This window comes from Heloderma suspectum, chromosome 2 (assembly GCF_057233095.1).
Source record: "Heloderma suspectum isolate Gila_16-S chromosome 2, 16-S_ref, whole genome shotgun sequence".
Lineage (NCBI taxonomy): Eukaryota > Metazoa > Chordata > Lepidosauria > Squamata > Helodermatidae > Heloderma > Heloderma suspectum.
The window spans coordinates 2744313-2762760 of record NC_139459.1 but is presented as its reverse complement, the minus strand read 5'-3'; the positions used below and the strand labels follow the sequence as shown (position 1 = coordinate 2762760).

Below are 18448 nucleotides of genomic sequence, written 5' to 3'. Positions count from 1 at the left end.
GCCTTGTTCTGGACAGTCTGCACTTGACATCATGTCCAGTGGCAATCAGCTCTGTACTTGGTAGTTCTGAATGCAAGCATCTGTATCTTAGCAACAACAACAAAAAATGCAAACCTTGGTGTGATAGCCTTTGCAAAGGTTGTTTGGACAAATGTTTTGCCGCTAGTTCCATGTGAGCTGTTGTCGCATCCCTCTTCCTCCAAATATTTCCAGAAGTTCAAAAGTACTAGGAAAGCATTGGCAAATAGTAAATATTTCCCAATTTGCACACAACTGACTATTCAGCCAGCTGTGATCAGGCTTCTCTGGAAGTGTTTTGGGGTTCTGTTCCAAGAAGACTGGTGCTGGTGATGCCCCTGCCCTGGAAACGTTTGTCCCTCATTACTAATCTTGTAACGTGCATTGGCAGGAGAATGCGGGGTACAAATCGAGGGGACGCTCGCCTTGGCATGGGGCATCCATCAGACCCGACGGGCCTCTCCATCCCCTGCCGTGAATGTAGAGCACACCCTAGAATCCCGTGCGGCAGAAAGATGAAATTCTTGGGTGGGGCGGGTCCTGGCCACATGCCGCAGCTAATTGCATCCCCCCTGGATTGGCAGGTGGAGACGGCCAATGTATCCGAGGTGATAACAGATGCATTCATGGGCTTGGAGCATGTGGTCCAGGTTAGCGCAAAGGACTTCCTAGATGCTGGGAGCTGGAGCGAGTGGAGCACGGAAGCATGGGGCATGCCTGCCACTGGTAAGTCCAGGATGAGGGCATTGCCGGGAGGAAGTGGGTTGGGGTGGGCAGCCGCTGTGGTCCTGGGGGAGCCAGTGAGCTGTGGTGCACAGGGGGCACCTTGGGGGGCATTGCCTGTGGCAGGTGAAGTGTGGGGGGAGGAGGTCCTTTTCCGCTAGACAGTCCCACGGTGGCCCTGCTGAGGCAGGTCTGAGAATCCCCGTCTCATTCCGTCCAAGCCCTCCCCCACCCCAGCCCATCAGCTAGAGTCCCTGTGGCTGAGTTCGGGAGCGTGGGGCTGCTGCCTGCTCGATGGCCTTGGCTTCCTCCGCTCTTCCAGGCCCGCCATCCCTTGCTCTTCTCTTTCCTCAGGACAAACCGTGGTACCCAGTGAACCCGCCACTGCAGCTGCCGAGCCAGAAAGTCCCGCTGAGGAGCCCTCTCTGGCCCCCGCTGATGAGCCTGTTGGTACGTGCGAACCCACACCGACACACACTGCAGGCATTGGCTCAGGAGTGGTGGGCAGTGCCCCAAACACCCTCTTCGAGCCCCAGAGCTTTCCAAAAAGTATTAAGTCTCTGGAAGGTAAATCCAAGTATGGTATCGGGCAGGCAGTTTGCAAGGTGGAGCGAGCGTCTTCTCGGCCTCTGCTGCCTTTCCACTAACGACACACAACCCTCCTGGCCCTGGCCCTTGGGCTTGCACGTTACCCCAGAGCGTTCTGTAGGCAATGTCCTGCTGTAGCATTGGCCTACATGATCCACCCCCCTAGTCCAGGGATGCACAGCCTTCTCGACTCAAGGGCCGCATCCAGTGGCTGCTGCGGTACGAGGGGGTGCCCTCGTGCACACGCACACACCACCACTAGTGTGGCATGTCGTGTCCCCACCGCCATGAGCGAGGTGGTGAACCTTTTCCTATGCAGAAGGAGGCTGTACTGAATCACTCGGCAGCACTTTCAAATTAGCATCCCAAATACTAAGCCTCTGTATTTCCACTCAGAAATAAGCAGGACAGGCCTCTACGTGTCTGCTCACAAGTACGGAGGAATGAATCACTCAGCAGCACTTTAAAATAGCATCCCAAATACTAAGCTTGTGCGTGTCTACCCAGATGTAAGCATGAGCAGCATGACTGCTCACGTATAAGCTGGACAAGCCGTGCTTATTTACTCGCCACAGCGGTAAGCGGGACGGAATCACTCACAGCTTCCGCCGCAGCGCGCGCCCCTCCCCCAGCCAGGAAAGGCTCCCATCTCCAACCGGCGGCTGGGCTTCCCCTGCCTGGAGAGGGGTGGGCCTCGGGAAGAAGCGGGCAGGCGCAGCAGGTGGCTTGCGGGGAAAGGGGACGGGTGCTCCTGCCTTCGCGGCCGTGCTCTTAGCAGCCGAGGGCCCTGCCGCCCTCCCCTAGTCCATGGGCCCCTCCTGGTCTGCATCCACTGTCCAGTTGTCAAGAGACCACGAATTCCAAACCATGTATGTGCATCAGCTGTAGATGACAGTCGTTCTCTGACCTTCTCCCTCCAGCCTCTCAGTGAGGTCCTGGGCCATAGAAAGGGCCATGCTGGATCTGACCAAAGGCCCATCTTGTCCAGAATCCTGTTCCCACAGTGGCCAACCAGATGCCTCTCAGAAGCCCACAAGTAGGACATGAGTGCAAGAACATCCTCCCGCTCATGTTCCCCAGCAACTGGCATACAGAGGCATCCTGCCTGTGATACCTGAGGTAGCACAGAGCCATCAGGACCCATAGCCATCGATAGCCTTCTCCTCCACAAATTTGTCCAACCCCCTTTTAAAGCCGTCCAAGTTGGTGGCCATCACTACGTCCTCTTCCAACCCTGCTATTCTTTGATTCTGTGATTCTTGTGGTAGCGAATTCCATAGTTTATCTATGCGCTGTGTTAAGTACCCTCTTTTTTCTGTCAAGTATCTCCCACCATTCAGTTTCATTGAGATGACCCCATTGGGTTCTAGTATTATGGGAGAGAGAGAGAAACGTCTCCCTCTCCACTTTCTCCACACCATTATGCACCTCTCAGGTCCCCACCCCCCACCCCACTTCCCTTTTTTCTAAGGGAAAAAGCCTGAGATGTTGCTCTGCTTCAGCCTCTTGATCATTTTGGTTGCCCTTTTCTGTACCTTTTCCAGCTCTACAAATCCTTTTTTAGGTGTGGTGACCACAAGACACTGAATTCCAGGTGTGGTCACACCATAGGTTCATATAAAGGTGTTATGATATTGGCGGTTTCATGTTTGATGCCTTTCCTAACAATGCCCAACATGGAGTTGCCTTCTTTACAGCAGCTCATCTTTATTGAGTTGTCCACCACAACCCCAAGATCTCTTTCCTGGTCAGTCACCACTAGCTCAGATCCCATCAGGCTATACTTGAAGTTGGGATTTTTTGCCCCAACGTGCATCACTTTGCACTTGCTTACATTGAACTGCATTTGCCGTTTGGATGCCCATTCTCCCAGTTTGGAGAGATCCTTTTGGAGCTCCTCACTATCCCTTTTTGTTTTAACCATCCTAAATACTTTCATGTTGTTAACAAACTTGGCAACAAATAAACCCTAACCCTAACTTCATTGCTCACTCCTAATGCCAGGTCATTTATGAAAAAATTAAAAGGGGTTGAGAATTCTGTGATTCTGTATCGGGCATTTGTATGCCTCACCCTACACTTGTGTTAGGGCAGGCAATGGTTAATTTGAAAAAGCTCTAATTTGCTGTGACACACAGTGTCAGATTTTCCTTCTCTTTCCAGCAGGCCGCAGTGAGCCCACGGAGAAGGTGGCGGTTCTGGTGTCACTTGGCGTCTTTGCCTTCTTTGTCCTGGCTGTGATTCTGGTCTTTGCCTTTTTTATGTGGTAGGTGCACGAGCCCCTCTGTGTAAACCGTGGGAGGGAACATGGCCTTGGAAGAGGAGGGGCCCCTTCCTTCCTGCCCCTTTTGCAACATACAGAGATGATCAGGGGACTGGAAACAAAGCCCTATGAGGAGAGACTGAAAGAACTGGGCATGTTTAGCCTTGAGAAGAGAAGACTGAGGGGAGACATGATAGCGCTCTTCAAGTCCTTGAAAGGTTGCCACAGAGAGGAAGGCCAGGATCTCTTCTTGATCATCCCAGAGTGCAGGACACGGAATAACGGGCTCAAGTGACAGGAAGCCAGATTCCGGCTGAACATCAGGAGAAACGTCCTGACTGTCAGAGCAATACGACAACGGAACCGATTCCCTAGGGAGGTGGTGGGCTCTCCCACCCTGGAGGCATTCAAGACGAGGCTGGACAGCCACCTGTCAGGGATGCTCTGACTTGGATTCCTGCACTGAGCAGGGGGCTGGACTCGATGGCCTTGTAGGCCCCTTCCATCCCAACTATTGTATGATTCTATGACATTTCATTCGAGACGGTTTGGGGTACGACCAGCTCCATGGTTTGGGGGCTCTCGGCAACATGCCCCTGGCGGGCCCCCAATCCACCTCCACACACCCCCGAGGAGCAGGTGACTGCTGACAGCAAGGCGTGGCTGCCATTTTCACTCACCTGCCCTCTCCCCAGGCAGTGTGGCAAAGAGGAGAGGGCCCCCGGGCCCCCAGAGGACTCGCTTTCTTTCACTCCCTGCATGGAGGGGCGGCTGCTACTTCTGCCGCTGCTCCACAGTAGCAGCCGGTCAGGCACTGGCACCAGTGGGTGCTCCTGAGGTGCTGGGGCCTGGGCCACTGCCCAACTTGGCCAAGCCCTCATGCCAGCCCTGGCGACAGGACCCCGAGACGCAGAGGTTGAGGGCTGGTGGGAATTCTGACAGGGTCCGGGCCAGAAGGCCTGGCCAAAAGCTCTGTACGCTCACACTCCCCACACTCTCGCCCACCCAAGGCACTGCCGCACTGCAGTGTCTCTGTCCACTGCCAGGTGCCCAGCCGGTTGTGTTTTGCTGGCTGGAACCCACCCTGGTCCTGGAGCCCTACAGCAAGATGAGCGTTGGTTCTGTCACCAGAGCCGGAGCTAAGAGATGGAAAGTGGAGGCTTCCCGTTCCAGGGGAGAGGAGTCCAGAGAGGTGGAGCTCGACTTGCCCTGGCAAGGGCTGGGAGGGTCAGAGGAGTTCCAAATCACTATCATGACTAGTAACTATCAGTAGACCTGTCCTCCCTGAATTTTATAGACCCCTATTAGGCTCCCCTTTATTGCTTTTTAAACAATGCTTTCAGCCTTGGTGCCTCAGTTTCCCACTCCATAATGCTTGATAGACAAACTCAAATACATCTCCAGGGCATGGCCTGCGGTGAAAAGGAGCAAGGCAGAGAGCCAGCATCGTTTGAGACAAGGGCCATGGCTGAGGGTAGAGCGCCTGCGTTGCCTGCAAGAGGCCCCAGGCTCGATGCCACGGGAGAAATTTGTTCAGTTCACATTTTAATGCGAACTGATCTTATTGCACATTTTTGAACCACGATGCAAACTGAAATTCAGCTATCCTTTGAGGTTCACACTTTTCCGAATTTTGCTCTGGAGTTCTCCAATCAAAAAGTGTATACAAAAACATGTATATTAGAGAAAATAATACTCAGATATGCATTGTATTAGGAAAACTGCAGAAAGCTACATACACAAATGTATGTATTAGGAGAAATGTGCACAAAAATGCTTTTCATGCAAACTTAAAAAACAAACCAAAAAACAGTTCTCAACATTTGGGAATTGAAAGCCTGTGAAACTGAGAGAAACCAAACTGGATGATCCATCCATCCCACTCTCTCCAGGTGGGGCTAGGAAGGGATCCTGCCTGCAACCCTGGAGAGTGGCTGCCAGTCCTTGCAGACAATACCAGGCCCGATGGATCCTTGGTCTGGTTCGGTAGAAGGCAGCTTCCTACATTCCTAAGTTAGAATTAAAAGCTGGTGGGAGAGGAGGTTCTCTTGACATGGCACATTCCCCTAATAAATGTGGAAGCAGAGGTGAGGGAGGCATAGCAGTGTAGTGGGTATGGCCAGACCTGGACCAGAGAGATCTGGGTTCCAATCTCTGCTCACCCACAAATCTCTCCGGGTGATTTTGTGTCGTCAAAAAAGCATCGCAACTTTTGCAAGGGGGCATCTCCAATTCTCTCTCTCTCTCTCTCTCCTTTGTTTAAAGGATCCGGGTGAAGAAGCACAGCAAAGAGGCCACTAAAAACCATGATCTGCTCGCAGCTGCCATCCACATGAAGGCCTTGCCCAGTGAGTACAGCCCCGGGGCACCTTGTAGGCAGGAAGGGAGGGAGGGAGGGAAATGCCCCTTTTAATTTTCGTGTAGAAAGGAGGGACAATTTTGTCCCAGCTTCTCGCAAGGATCCAGGACTGGAGAGGAAAACCTCCCGGGGAAAAGTCTCCACCAGTTTTGTCCCCAGTTCCTTAATAAGTCCTCTGACACCTCCCAAAGACGGTGACATTCACAACCACAGCTGCAAGGGGGCGATGCGCTGCAGGCAGGTTGGGACCACCATGGGGCATCGCATGGGGGAGCCTACAGGAACAGGCTGCGCCTGGCTGGTTCCCGGCCCAAGTCAAGCGCCCCTTGCAGAGGCGGAAGCGCAGGGCCGGCTCCGGGTTTCTGAAGGCCCTTGGGAGAGACGCCCTTCCTCGGGGAGGCCCCCCCATCGTCGCCAGCTGCTCCTGCTGCTGCTCCTCTCTTTGTCGCCATCACTACCGTTTGCCACAACGCATCTGTTAGGGCTGTACGGTGCCACAAAACGGCATCCCCCGCCCGCCAGTCAGACGGCTGGCCTCCGAGGCTCCCCCCTCCCTGGGCTCAGGCCAAGCTGCAAGGTGAAACCCCCGATAGAATTGCAGAATGGTGGTTCAGACCCTGGCCCACTGCCAGAAGCCAGCCCGGGAAGTGACTGCAGGGCATCCAGCAGGGTCGGGCGTTAGGGTGCCTCCAAAGCAGCCTTCTCTGGCCTGCTGCCCTCTGGGTGTGTTGGACCCCAACTCCCATCATCCCCATGATGGGAGTTGTAGTCCAGCACATCTGGAGGGCACGAGGCCAGGGAAGGCTGCTCCGGAGCCGTGGGCATCCGTAGTTCCGGGAGCAGCCCCACCCCTTGACCTCTCCTCCTCCTCCCGCAGAAGCCCAGATCTTGTAGCAATGTTCCGCCCCCCTCTGGCAGGGCGGCCCACCCGCAAGAGCGGCGGGGCACCACTGACCTCGCCAACTGCAGCTGCTGGTCGATCGCCGAAGGCTGCGCCTGGGCATCCTGCCCCCCACGCCGTCCGCCAAAGGACTCTTGGGAAAGAGGCTCATCCACAGGGACCTTCGGGGGAGGCAGCTAGGCCCGCTGCTGACCAAGCCCCGGCCCTCTTCCCTTTGCCGCAAGCAGACTGAATGCCGGAGCTGCCGTTCTTGGACTGGTCGACAGCCTGAGCCCAGCAAAGACTGAAACAGAGAGCTCTGCACCCGCCCAGGCTGCCAGAGGGCCTCAGTGCCAGGGGCTGCTGGCGGGGCCCAAAGGACTGGCACTGCCGCCCCTGCCTCTCACGGCCGGCTTCCCCTGCCTCCATCACTCCCATGGAGCCAAAGCGTGGCCCTTGGGACAGTGGGGTGCTTTGTCTACACGAGCCAGAGGCAGCATCCTTCCATGAGCCATGTTTGCTGGAGAGCAGAGCATTGTGGGGAACCTGCAGGCCCCAAAGCATTGTGGAAATCCTGCGCCCTCTTCCAGGGAGGGGGTGTCAGCCAAGGCGAATGAGGGGGATGGCAGAGGCCTCCCTGGAAGCCATGTGGGGCAGGGGCAACACACCGGCCGTGTGCGTGTGTGCTTGCATGTGTGTGCGCGCGCCTGCACTTGATTTGGATGGGAAAATTAAATTCCAGGTTTCAGTTTTGCTTTAATGAACACCCAGCAATCCTCCTTGCGCCAGTCTCTCGGAGGGCCCCCGTGTTGTTTAATAGAACCCGATCAGATGCGGCTCAGCTCGGCTCAGCTTGTTAGCAGCTGGGCCAGACTGTCGGGCAGAGCGCCGAGGAGGCTGGAGCCTCCGGCCCAAGCGAGGCAGAGAGCTGCCATTGCCACGCCGATCGCTGGGGAAATGTTAGCACGGCTGCTGCGCTTCCGATCTCCGCTACACTCTAACATTCAGATTGGCCGATTATGCACATGACACAGAGCAAGGGTGGGAAGAATTCTGGGTAGGGGAGCCTTTGCCCACCTGCTGCCCTCTGGGTGTGCTGGACTACGGCTCCCAGCGTTCCTGGCCGTGGTGGCTGCTGGGACCGTGGCGGGAGCTGAAGTCCAAAGCATCTGGCGGCACCAGCTTGGGGGCGGCTGAGCCCAGGGATGGGTGTCATTTGTTGTGCACACGGGGTGGGCCGCTGCAGAGAAAGCCTGGGCCCCAGCAAAAGCAGCCCTTGACTTCCACGCAGGGCACTGGCTCTGTGCCAGCCGGGAAATGGCCACCTGGCGCCGAGTTGAGAATCTCTCTTTTCACTCCAAAGGGCCAAGATCCGCTTGAATGTGTGTGGGCAGGACCTGGCGAGCTTCAGAAGCTGGGACCGGGGGCGGGGGTGGGGAGGAGCAGGGCTGGGGTGCTGAGCAGTTTTGTTGGGGGGGGCTTCAGTGCCCTTTGTTGCTCTTGCCCCCTGCCCATGACCAGCACAAGCGGAATCCATGCCGCAAATATCGTACCAGTTCCGTCATTAACTGGGGCTTCAGAATTCAGCTTTTGAGGCACGACTCTAATTCTGACAGTTTGAAAGGGCAGCATACGTGCAGCCCTCTGCCTCCTCGCCTCCCAGCTGCCGGCAAGCTGCCCCCTTCCGATTCCAGACACGCTGCGATGGCTGTGCGTTGGACTTGGTTGGCGGAGGGTCCGTGCAGGAGTCCCTGGAGGCTGGGTGGGGTTTGCGCGCGCTTGCGCTCCTCCCCCGCCCCCTCTCGCACACGCACTTTTGCTGTTGGACTTGTTAGCTACGCAGGGGCTGGGAGTCTTCACACATGGGAGGGGGGCGGGGGGCTCCAGTTTCAGTTCCTTGAAGAACCAACCCTGCCTCTGCAACACCACGAGGCCAGGATTGAAACGGGCTGCCCAGTGCCCCCGAGGGATTGCTCTGCTCGAAAAGCTGTGGCCTCAGGCACATCTGTCTCCCTGCGTGCCTCGAAGAGCCCTCCCTGCCTGCCTTTTCCTGGGAGTCTCCCTCTGCGCTCCTCCCCGCTCTCGGATTGTGTGGGTGGGTCCCTGGGCAAGGGCTTCTTTCGCACTCAGGGATTTTGTGTGATCCCACAGAGGCTCCAGAGAGACAAAAGGAGGTCCCGCCACACCAGGGGTAGATAACTTAATCCCTGCAAGGGGCGCTGACAGGCATGGGCCTCGTGAGCTTTAGAAGAGGACTAGACCAGTTCCTGAAGGAGAGGCCTGGCAGCAGTTCCTAATGGCCACAGTTGTTTAAATGCAGCCTCCAGGTTTAGAGGCAGTGTACCTGCGAACACTGCTGCTAGGGGGCTGGGGCAAGGGAGGATCTTCATGCCCTGCTTGGGGGCTCCCCAGCAGCATCTGTCTGGCCACCAAGGGAAAGGAGAGGCTGGCCTAGGTGGATCCAGCAGGGCTCTCCTGCTGTTCTGCTCCGTGGTCATGCACGTGGCCATGCTTTGCAGAGTGAGCTGAGCAATTAATCGCTTAATCGCTACAAGCGTTTGTGTGGTCAGGGAGCGTTGTCAGCTGAGCCCCGGGCACGGTGTTCTCTGGCTGCGCAGGAGCGTGTGTCCGTGTCACTGGCCTGCGTTATCTCCCACAAGCCTGGGGCGCAGTGGCTTGAGGGGTGGAGCTGGGCAGGCTGCACACTGCTGCGCACCCACTGCTCTGAGCCCCTCCAGGTAGCTGCTCACCCGCTTTGCCTGAGCCAAGCCAGCCGGGTCAGCGAGCCAGTGGGGTGGGGCCAGGGGGCGCGGTGAGGGCCCGCTGGCTCTTGCCAAGCCCTGGAGGCAGCAGTTTATGGAAACTTCCTGAGATGAAGGCAGCGGCAAGTGCCAGATGGCGGGAGGGGAGGGGAAAGGCTGAAAATAGCCAGGAACACTTTCTCCTGCCAGGACGCTGCCATGGCTGAGCCATGGCATGGGGTCACGGGTCCCTTCTGCCAGCTGGAGGGAAGCAGATTCCCAAAGGAAGGGGCTGGGTGCCTGGAAATGGCTGCACAGGGCGGGGGGTGCAATGAACATCAGAAGCAGCTACCGATGCCCACTGTACCCTTGGGGCAGGGGCCACGTTAGCACTCCAATCCTGCAGCACCGTCTTTCTCAGCTGCCACTCACGGGAATGGCTTCCTGGATAGCCCCAGTCACACGTGCACTTTCTTGTGCATGGGGCATCGCGGGGAGACATTTTGTGTGCAGATCCGAACAGGCCACAGAGCCAAAAAGAGGGCAGGTGTGGCTTCCTCCAAGAGGCAACCAAATAACTGACTGGGCCTTCCCTGCATGAGCAGCCATGGGTGGCCCCATTTGTCGCGCACAGGCTGTGCGCCTTCCCTCAGCTGCTCTCCAAGCCTCCTGTTTCCACACGCTGTTGTGTTTGTTTTGTTTTGAAAACAAACGTTTTCCATTTTCTTTGGAGGCTGTGCACTCTCTCTCACTGACTCCTGCACTGGAGCGTACTTCTAGCCAGGGTTTTAAAAGTGCTGGAGGAGGGCTGCGATACCCTCTCTTCCTGCCAAGCACATTGTGCTGGGGGGGGGGGGGCTGCTGGCTGAAAGGGGTGCTTGTGCAAAAAGGACCTCTGATGCACATGTGCTGTTGCAGAACCCAGAGTCAGAGAGACCACGGAGTGAAGGAAAAAGAGATTCTTTATTTAACGCGCGGGCTTAAGGCTGGAATCATTTCCAAAGAGCCAGAAGCCCCGATTTACATCAGCACATTGGTTTTATAGACATTGTGACACATAGGAAACGGCTCCTCCTCCCCCTCCCGCGTGGGGTTGCAGTCCTCAACATTTCTTCTCCTAGCACCATTGTTTATAATACAAGAACTGGGTTATAGGGTAGCCATGATAAGGAGAGAACAGAAGAGAACAGCAGAGAACAAGATATACAACTGTATGACCTTTGACAAGATAAGGAATTCCTGTGTCTCGTCAGCTTACAACAATATATTCAAGGGAGAAAGAGCTCAGCAAGAACATGAAGCATGAGACTGCATGAGGCTACTTAGTCTGACCCCCAATATGGCTGCTACATTCCCCCCTTAAATGCATAATTTCATTACAATTATAGCATTTCTGATAACTATACAAAGCTTTTTGTGACATACATATTACTTAGCCTCTTGTTGGGCTATTAGAGCGTAGAGGGCAGCAGTTTTACTAGCTGAGACATAAAACAGATTGGTTAAACAGCGCATAAGACAAGGAACGCAGAGACATAACAGAACTTTATGAACAACACTGGTAGAATTAGGATGAACAATGCTTCAAGCCAGCTAAGATCTGGAAGCCAAGGGGTTAACTAATTGAGCTAATTGTTTTGTCTTATTGTTTTGTTAGCTACTATATTGTGCAGCTTGTTGATCTGTTCATCTACAGCATCACCATTATCAGTTAAGTTAAAACAACAGAGCTTTTGGTGTGTCTCACAACTTAAATGATGAAGAAGGAAGAGGTAATCTATACCAGCTCTATTTTCTAGAACTGCACCTCTTAGATCACGCAACTCTTTATTTAACAATGACAATGCTTGTGAGGTGGCATTTATGCTTTTGGCTAAGCTGCAAGCTAACCGGTTGATCTCCAGACTATTAGCCAAGGCTAAACCTGGAACCCCAACCAGTGACATTGCTAAGGCCAATTTTTCTGAGTCAGAATATAACTGCACATGACTATTACAATTTTTAGTTAGTTGGAGTGCTCGAGGCTGCCGTCGACGGATTTTCTCGGGCTACAGAGGAAGAATTGGCACCAATTTAATAGGCGGCTGAGGCAACATGGGTGGTTATTAGACAAGTTGGCAGGAATTAATGACCAAGTGCGGGAACTACATGTCTAAAACCATCCATGAGGCAAAAGTATGTGGGCATTATTAAAATATATGTTTTGAATTTTATTACAGTGGAAGGGGGCCAGGGATAGCTTTATATTTTCTGGAAAATTTTTGACAATTAAGCATTCGTGCACACGTAGCATTTGTTTCAGCAACGATGGGGGTGCGTAGAGTGAACTCTGTAGGGGGTAGGATCTTTGCAACCACGCCCCAATTAGCATTTTGGGAATAAGTTAAACTTACACCATAAACTCTTAACATGGTATCTTTTTGAATTTTCCCAGGATGTCTACAGACAGGTATTAGGCAAGAGCTAATAAGCCTGTTTGCAGGTATACCTCTTGGCAAACAAAAATGTTTTACTCTCGTGATGTTAGCCAGGTGAAGCCAGTAATTATCAGCAAATCACTGGGACAAACTTTTCTTTTCAGGGGCTGGCCCCCTTTTTGCACCTTATTAAGGAGACACAATGCAACACTACTAACACTACAACACGCATGTTTGATCTTCTTTGGGATCTGACCGTACGCTGGGCAGCTATTCACCTGGCAAGCTGCAGTAGGGCCTAGTCCCCTTCTTCAATTCTCCAGTTGCAGGTCTGACCGTACGCAGGGGGACAGTTTCCCGGTGTGTCCACAGTAAGGTCTAGCCTGAGTCTTCTTACTGCTTTTTTAGAATGATTTTTAAAGGATTTTCAGGATTTCTGTTTACAGTCTACTCTCCCCCTCTTGCTCTCTTGACTCGTGTCCAATGTATCCAGGGTTTAACTCCAGCTGCTTTCATAGCTGTGGGGGTGGAAAGTATGACAGTTTTCAGTCCTCTCCATCTGGGAGTCAAAGGGTTATCTTTCCCTTTTTAACTTATACTTTAACTCTTGGTTGGAAAGGATGAGCTTCTGTGATGGGAATGGCTTATTTTTTTAAGACAAAGCTACGCTGGGCTTGAAGAACTTTGCTCAGTGTTTGAACTTCTTGTTTAAGGCTAACGTTTGCTTGCCTTTGATGCTGCTCCAGTGTCAATTATGAAGTCAATGTCACGGCCCTTCTCAAGCTGTCTCCCTTTTCGCCCATTCTGGCCCCTTTGGTTTTTTCTTTTGTGTATTTATTTTATTTGGGCATTCATGCCACTAATGTCCATCTTGTCCACACTGGGCACACTGGTTCTTTTTTAAGAATCTTCTGCCTCTGCCGGGTCTTCTTCTTTTCTTCTTTTATCTATGTCTTCTTGGGCCTCTGGGTTGAGGGGGGTATACTGGCGATAGGTATCTGAAAGACGCTCCAAGTACGCTCTGGGGCTTCGGTGGCACCTTGCAGCACTTTAGACACTTTGGTCATATTAATTGACTTCTTCATACCTGCTTTCATGGCTTTTAACAGCAGGGTTTGATACTGGGTGAGGCGCTCTAGCCCCACTTGTGTTTTGGGATTCCAGCGAGGGGGGGATTTATTTATAAGGAGACTTTATTGGGTAACTTACAGCACACAGGCATACTTAATGGTTGGATCAGACAGCTTCTCTGAACCACGAGCTATTGGGCTAAATGGGTTTTTATACCATACATGTTACCCATGAGGCAGCACAACCCTAGCAAGCATTTTCAGCATAGGCTAGAAGTGTTTGGTTCTCAGGCACAGCTTCCTGTAAACAACTTCGCTTCCCAAAGTGCTTGATAACACTTTTATTTATTAGTATGGGAAGACAAATTTTTTCTCTTTTTTTTGCTTTCTTTTTCTTTGCTGATCTGCCTGTATTGCAGATCATGTTTTAAACTTTTTGTATAAAACTTTCTGATCCATGCACCAGCCTTGTCTCTTTATTTATCTTTTTCAAGTTAAACTCACTTACTTAAACCTTTCTGCCTTGCACTAGTCCCAATGACACACATTTGGGATAGGTTCTTCTTCTCCTTCTAGTTAGATTTTTTTTATCTTAAAGAACTATTACATTATTGTGGCTACTTTATCCCAGGTAATAAGCTTTAGGCACAATCAGCTGCTTTTAATTTACCCTGGGGGCAACTATGGCCACGCTTCTTTTTTATAAATGTTTTTTCTTTGCCTCTTGCCTTTTCTTTCTTCTTTTTTTTCTCTCTATCTGTCTTTTACTTTCTCTATTCCTTTTTTTTTTTACTTGCTTTTGTCTTTTCTCCTTGTCATCCATTGGGAACCACACTTAGTATCATTTGGAGTTGCAACTAACACTAATCTGTAAATATAACATATATTTTATGATATTTAAGAAATCATAAAATATACACAACAAACTTTTTCTGCAATTTAACACAATGAATGGAAAGCACTTTTTGCATGGTAAGGCATGATGGAGCAGATCCAGCAATCATACTGCTCTTCTGGCTGAAAGCTCAGGGCTCATTAAAATCAAGGGACGAGCATACCCACACACGCAGAGTTCTAGGTCACCACTCATCCCAGAGTGCAGGACACGGAATAATGGGCTCAAGTGACAGGAAGCCAGATTCCGACTGAACATCAGGAAAAACTTCCTGAGTGTCAGAGCAATACGGCAATGGAACCAATTACCTGGGGAGGTGGTGGGCTCTCCCACACTGGAGGCCTTCAAGTCGAGGCTGGACAGCCATTTGTCAGGGATGCTCTGACTTGGATTCCTGCATTGAGCAGGGGGTTGGACTCGATGGCCTTGTAGGCCCCTTCCAACCCTACTATTCTATGATTCTATGATTTTTGCATCGGCAACTCTATGCTGCATGAGTTCTGGCAGAAGGAAATCTAAAAGTTATAGATCAAACTCAGCCTGCTGTACACTGAGCTGACTACAAACATAGACACACGGTCCACAGCAATGAGAGTTCAAGTTTATCAAAAGCTTCACAGCACTGTCCATGGCAAGTTTTTGACAATTTAAAATTTTAGTCCATGTGCAGAGTGTCTCTAAAAAGCCCAGATGATGATGGAGGCAAACAGAGAAGGCTCTGGGCAATGAAGATGCGATGTTTCCAGCAAAGGCTCTCCACTTTTGCATCAGTTTAAAAAGGGAAAGTGTGGCCCTACACCCCTTCTGACAGACAAGGGCCTTTAACTTTTTAGCAAGGCCTCTGTCAGCTCTCTAGCCATGACACTTTAAGTTGGGCAACTCCTTTGTAAATTTTATTTTACTTCTGTCAGGTTCTCTCACAGACATTTAAAAACTTAGTCTTTTTTTTTTTTTCTTCTAACCTGCTACACGAAAGCACTGAAACACTGAGTGCCGAAACTCAGGACGCTGGGGGGTGATGGGCATCGCCTTATACTTGCATTTTTCAAGCAGCCATTAATCTTCGGGGAGGCGGTGGGGTGATTTGCAGGACTTTAAAGGCAAGCTTCTCAGTTTGTTTGTATTTGTAAATCCCAAGCTTAAAACAGGACACGATGAGGTACAGGGCAGCCAAATTCTTGCTTTGGCACGGGCAACAAATAACTCGGGTCAGCTTTCTTCGCTGGGGTCTCAAACAGGAAAACAGTCTTAATTTAAAGTTGTAACATCACTGACAGCGTCAGCCAGCCAGCTACACAGATCTCATTGTTTTTTAAGACAGTTGCTCCAATATCTTCTTTTCTTCTCAGTCAGGTTGGGTCTCCCAGCTTACACAGTTTATTGCAGCTTTCAGGAGCATGGCAGTAGCGTGATTTTGGCCTGGCCAGGAACATGCTGTCTGGTTTCTCGGTCTCTTCAGCACACACACTTAGGCAGTGTAACACTGGACACTCGAATCAGTGAGATTTCTTCATTGCAGGGAATCCCACGGCAAAAGCTTAATGGTTACGCTCTTCAGAAATCATATAGCCGATGGTCAGTAGCTACAGGCTCTATGCAATTTTAACAAAGTTCAAAGCTAAACACGGTTACCTTGACAGAGATCTTCAACATGGTCTCTCCGCTTCATTCTGCTTTGGGCCAGTCTTATGGCACACTTTTCACTCCAAGAGGGGTCTAGCCTGTGCTCTGGGGGCTGATTCTTCACCTTTATTTTCTATTTTGCCTTCATCTTCTGGGTCTTCATTTTCAGTTTCCATTTCTTAGGGATTTCATCTCAATTAGGCGAGGTGATGATGTTGCACAACTCAGAACGTTGTGGGCAATTTTCCTGCCCCCCCCCTCTCGGCGCGCTAGGCTAACAGCTACTTCTTCGGCCTCACACTCTCACGCTCCCACGCTTCATTAAAAGCCAGACTGTCCTGCAACATTTCTCTAATTAAAAGCCTCAGATCTTGTTCTTTTTTTCCTTTCAGCTCGACCTTGAGCTTTTTGCGGTTTTCTCTTTCAATTCTGAATCTTTTTAAAAAAACCTTTTTCCTTCTTGGTTTGACATACATCCCAAGGGGGTGCAAGGTTTGCTTCCCCCACCACCCATAGCCTCCCTCCTAAATTGAAGACAGACACAATTAGGGAATGGGAATTGGTCAGTGAGGAAGGGGTCTCACTGGCCGACACAAGAGGATTTTACACACCACGCACTTTGCTACTGGCCTGGGCACCCGGACAGTCAACGGTATGCGTCAGAAACCGCAGTAGCCACTCACACAATCATCAATCTCTCCACTGCATCCATATGTCCCTGCCACCCACTTTTCCCACTTTTTACCAGAGCAGAAAGCGGCTTCCCCAGCTTCCTACTGAGTACTGGCGTGCTGGGTACTGGCGCCCACTCGGGGGTGTGATCAGGCCCCCCTTCTACCCGCAAGGAGTAGGTTCTTTTGTATACGTATACCACCAACACTGACCTTCTTCATGAGGCGGGGCCCTCTCTTTTTTTGCCCAGTGGCCTTTCTCCCTAAAGGCGGGGCCCTCTTTTTCCCATATACTTGCCTTTCTCCTGAAGGCTTCCAATGTGGGTTTCAACTCAATTGCAGCTGCGATACAGGCAGGGCTCAAGTTCCTTCCTCCGCTTCCCAAGGTTCTCTTGCCGCTCGCTGCCGTTTGGGCGATCCCGGTGCAGGCCTTCTCCCATTCACTCGACAAAAAGGTCGGTGGCGCCAAGAAAGGGAGGCATGCGCCGAGCTCGCCCTCCTGGTGCGGCGATCAAGAGCAGGCAACTGCCACCTGTCTGGCTCAGAGCCTGCCACACCCGAGTCACGGCACCATTTATGTTGCAGAACCCAGAGTCAGAGAGACCACGGAGTGAAGGAAAAAGAGATTCTTTATTTAACGCGCGGGCTTAAGGCTGGAATCATTTCCAAAGAGCCAGAAGCCCCGAAATACATTAGCACATTGGTTTTATAGACATTGTGACACATAGGAAACGGCTCCTCCTCCCCCTCCCGCGTGGGGTTGCAGTCCTCAACATTTCTTCTCCTAGCACCGTTGTTTATAATACAAGAACTGGGTTATAGGGTAGCCATGATAAGGAGAGAACAGAAGAGAACAGCCGAGAACAAGATATACAATTGTATGACCTTTGACAAGATAAGGAATTCCTGTGTCTCGTCAGCTTACAACAATATATTCAAGGGAGAAAGAGCTCAGCAAGAACATGAAGCATGAGACTGCATGAGGCTACTTAGTCTGACCCCCGATATGGCTGCTACAGTGCTGCTTGGGAGGATCCATACTGAGTCAGGGAATTTGATACCAGGTGCCAGACGCAGCATTTCAACTTTCATTTTTAATGTAAGAGTATGTTTCTATCCCTCATGATTGCAGAAAGGATCCTGAAAGGATGTGGGTTGCACCTCAGGGACTCTCAGAAACTAAAAAGGACCCGAATGCGGTCCAGTAGTTGGGGGCTTCATTGTCCTGTTTCTGTCTCCTCTCCACTCTGAATTTGGAAACTGCAGAATGAATCATGCAAAAAATGAAAATAAATTATGTAAAATAGCAAGAAGTTCAAAATGCGGGGGGGGGGGATCATAGAAAAATAAAAAATGTGCAAAACCAGGAGGGGGGGCATTGGAATGAAATGCGTAAAGCCCACATTTATGCAAAAGTGCTTAATTTGCATGATTTCTTCAGCTTGGAGTGTCTGGCTTTTCTTGGCAGAGGTGTGTTAATTTGGGTCAGAATCTGGATATTTTCCAGCACATGGTAGAGAGGGCCTGGGTCGATGAATGAGTGACTGTGATTCCTCAGTCTGGAAGAGGAATGGATGAGGTGTGCCGTGCTATGAGGAGGGCTCTGGTCCTTGGTCTGTGTGTGTGTGTGTGGCGAGGGGGTGTGCCTGTTTGCCCTGCTCCCCCCTGCCTCTGACCTGTGACACTTCCCCCTCCCCTTCTGGCATCTTCAGATCCAGCTCTGCAAGAGGATGCCCACTCCCCCTGGTCTCCTGCCCCATAGTGTGCTCTGCTCTGTTTTTCCAAAGAGATCAGCCCAGCCACGCAAGACTGGAGTGGTTCTTCCATGGATCCTTGCCATTGGCTTCTCCAATCTGGTTCCATTGTGTATTCTGTTTTGGGTGGCATTTCACACCTTGTGAACCTGCTGACAATAAGCTAATGCCAGACTGTGTAACAGCAGCAGGTTTCTCACACTTGCATATAAATAAAGATGAAGGAAGGTGAGTTCTTTGCTACCTCTGGGATCCAAAATGAAGGGATGGTGGGGAAAATGGGCCCAGCAGCCACAGGTGAGGATATGCGGATTTTGCCAAGGCCTTTCCTGCTGTTTCATGGATGGTCAGGCATCTGTTGTTCCATCGTCCACTCACTGATGGAATTTTTTTTAAGGAGCATTTACTTGCACTAATTCGCATTTGCGCAAGTGCGCATTTGCGCT

General features: G+C 51.4%; 1 protein-coding gene and 1 long non-coding RNA gene across 13 annotated transcripts in view; both read left to right on the top strand.

Annotated features, from left to right (window-relative positions):
• The window catches only part of IL11RA (interleukin 11 receptor subunit alpha), a 161510-nt gene extending 153895 nt beyond the window's left edge, over window positions 1–7615 (top strand). For 8 of the 12 annotated variants that reach the window (XM_084832770.1, XM_084832767.1, XM_084832768.1 and 5 more), the window contains exons 10-14: window positions 603–744; window positions 1096–1191; window positions 3493–3595; window positions 5858–5940; window positions 6829–7600. In XM_084832770.1, the coding sequence (XP_084688896.1) occupies window positions 603–744; window positions 1096–1191; window positions 3493–3595; window positions 5858–5940; window positions 6829–6845 (441 nt within the window). In that variant the 3' untranslated portion in view covers window positions 6846–7600. Of the gene's footprint in view, window positions 1–602; window positions 745–1095; window positions 1192–3492; window positions 3596–5857; window positions 5941–6828 lie in introns of all 12 variants that reach the window. The other 4 variants (XM_084832764.1, XM_084832774.1, XM_084832773.1 and 1 more) reach the window with 3 other exon arrangements.
• Window positions 7616–13637: 6022 nt separating this feature from the next.
• The window catches only part of LOC146351847 (uncharacterized), a 1244848-nt gene continuing 1240037 nt past the window's right edge, over window positions 13638–18448 (top strand). Inside the window, exon 1 of the long non-coding RNA XR_014787475.1 lies at window positions 13638–13690. This is a non-coding gene — a long non-coding RNA (uncharacterized LOC146351847). The remainder of the gene's footprint in view (window positions 13691–18448) is intronic.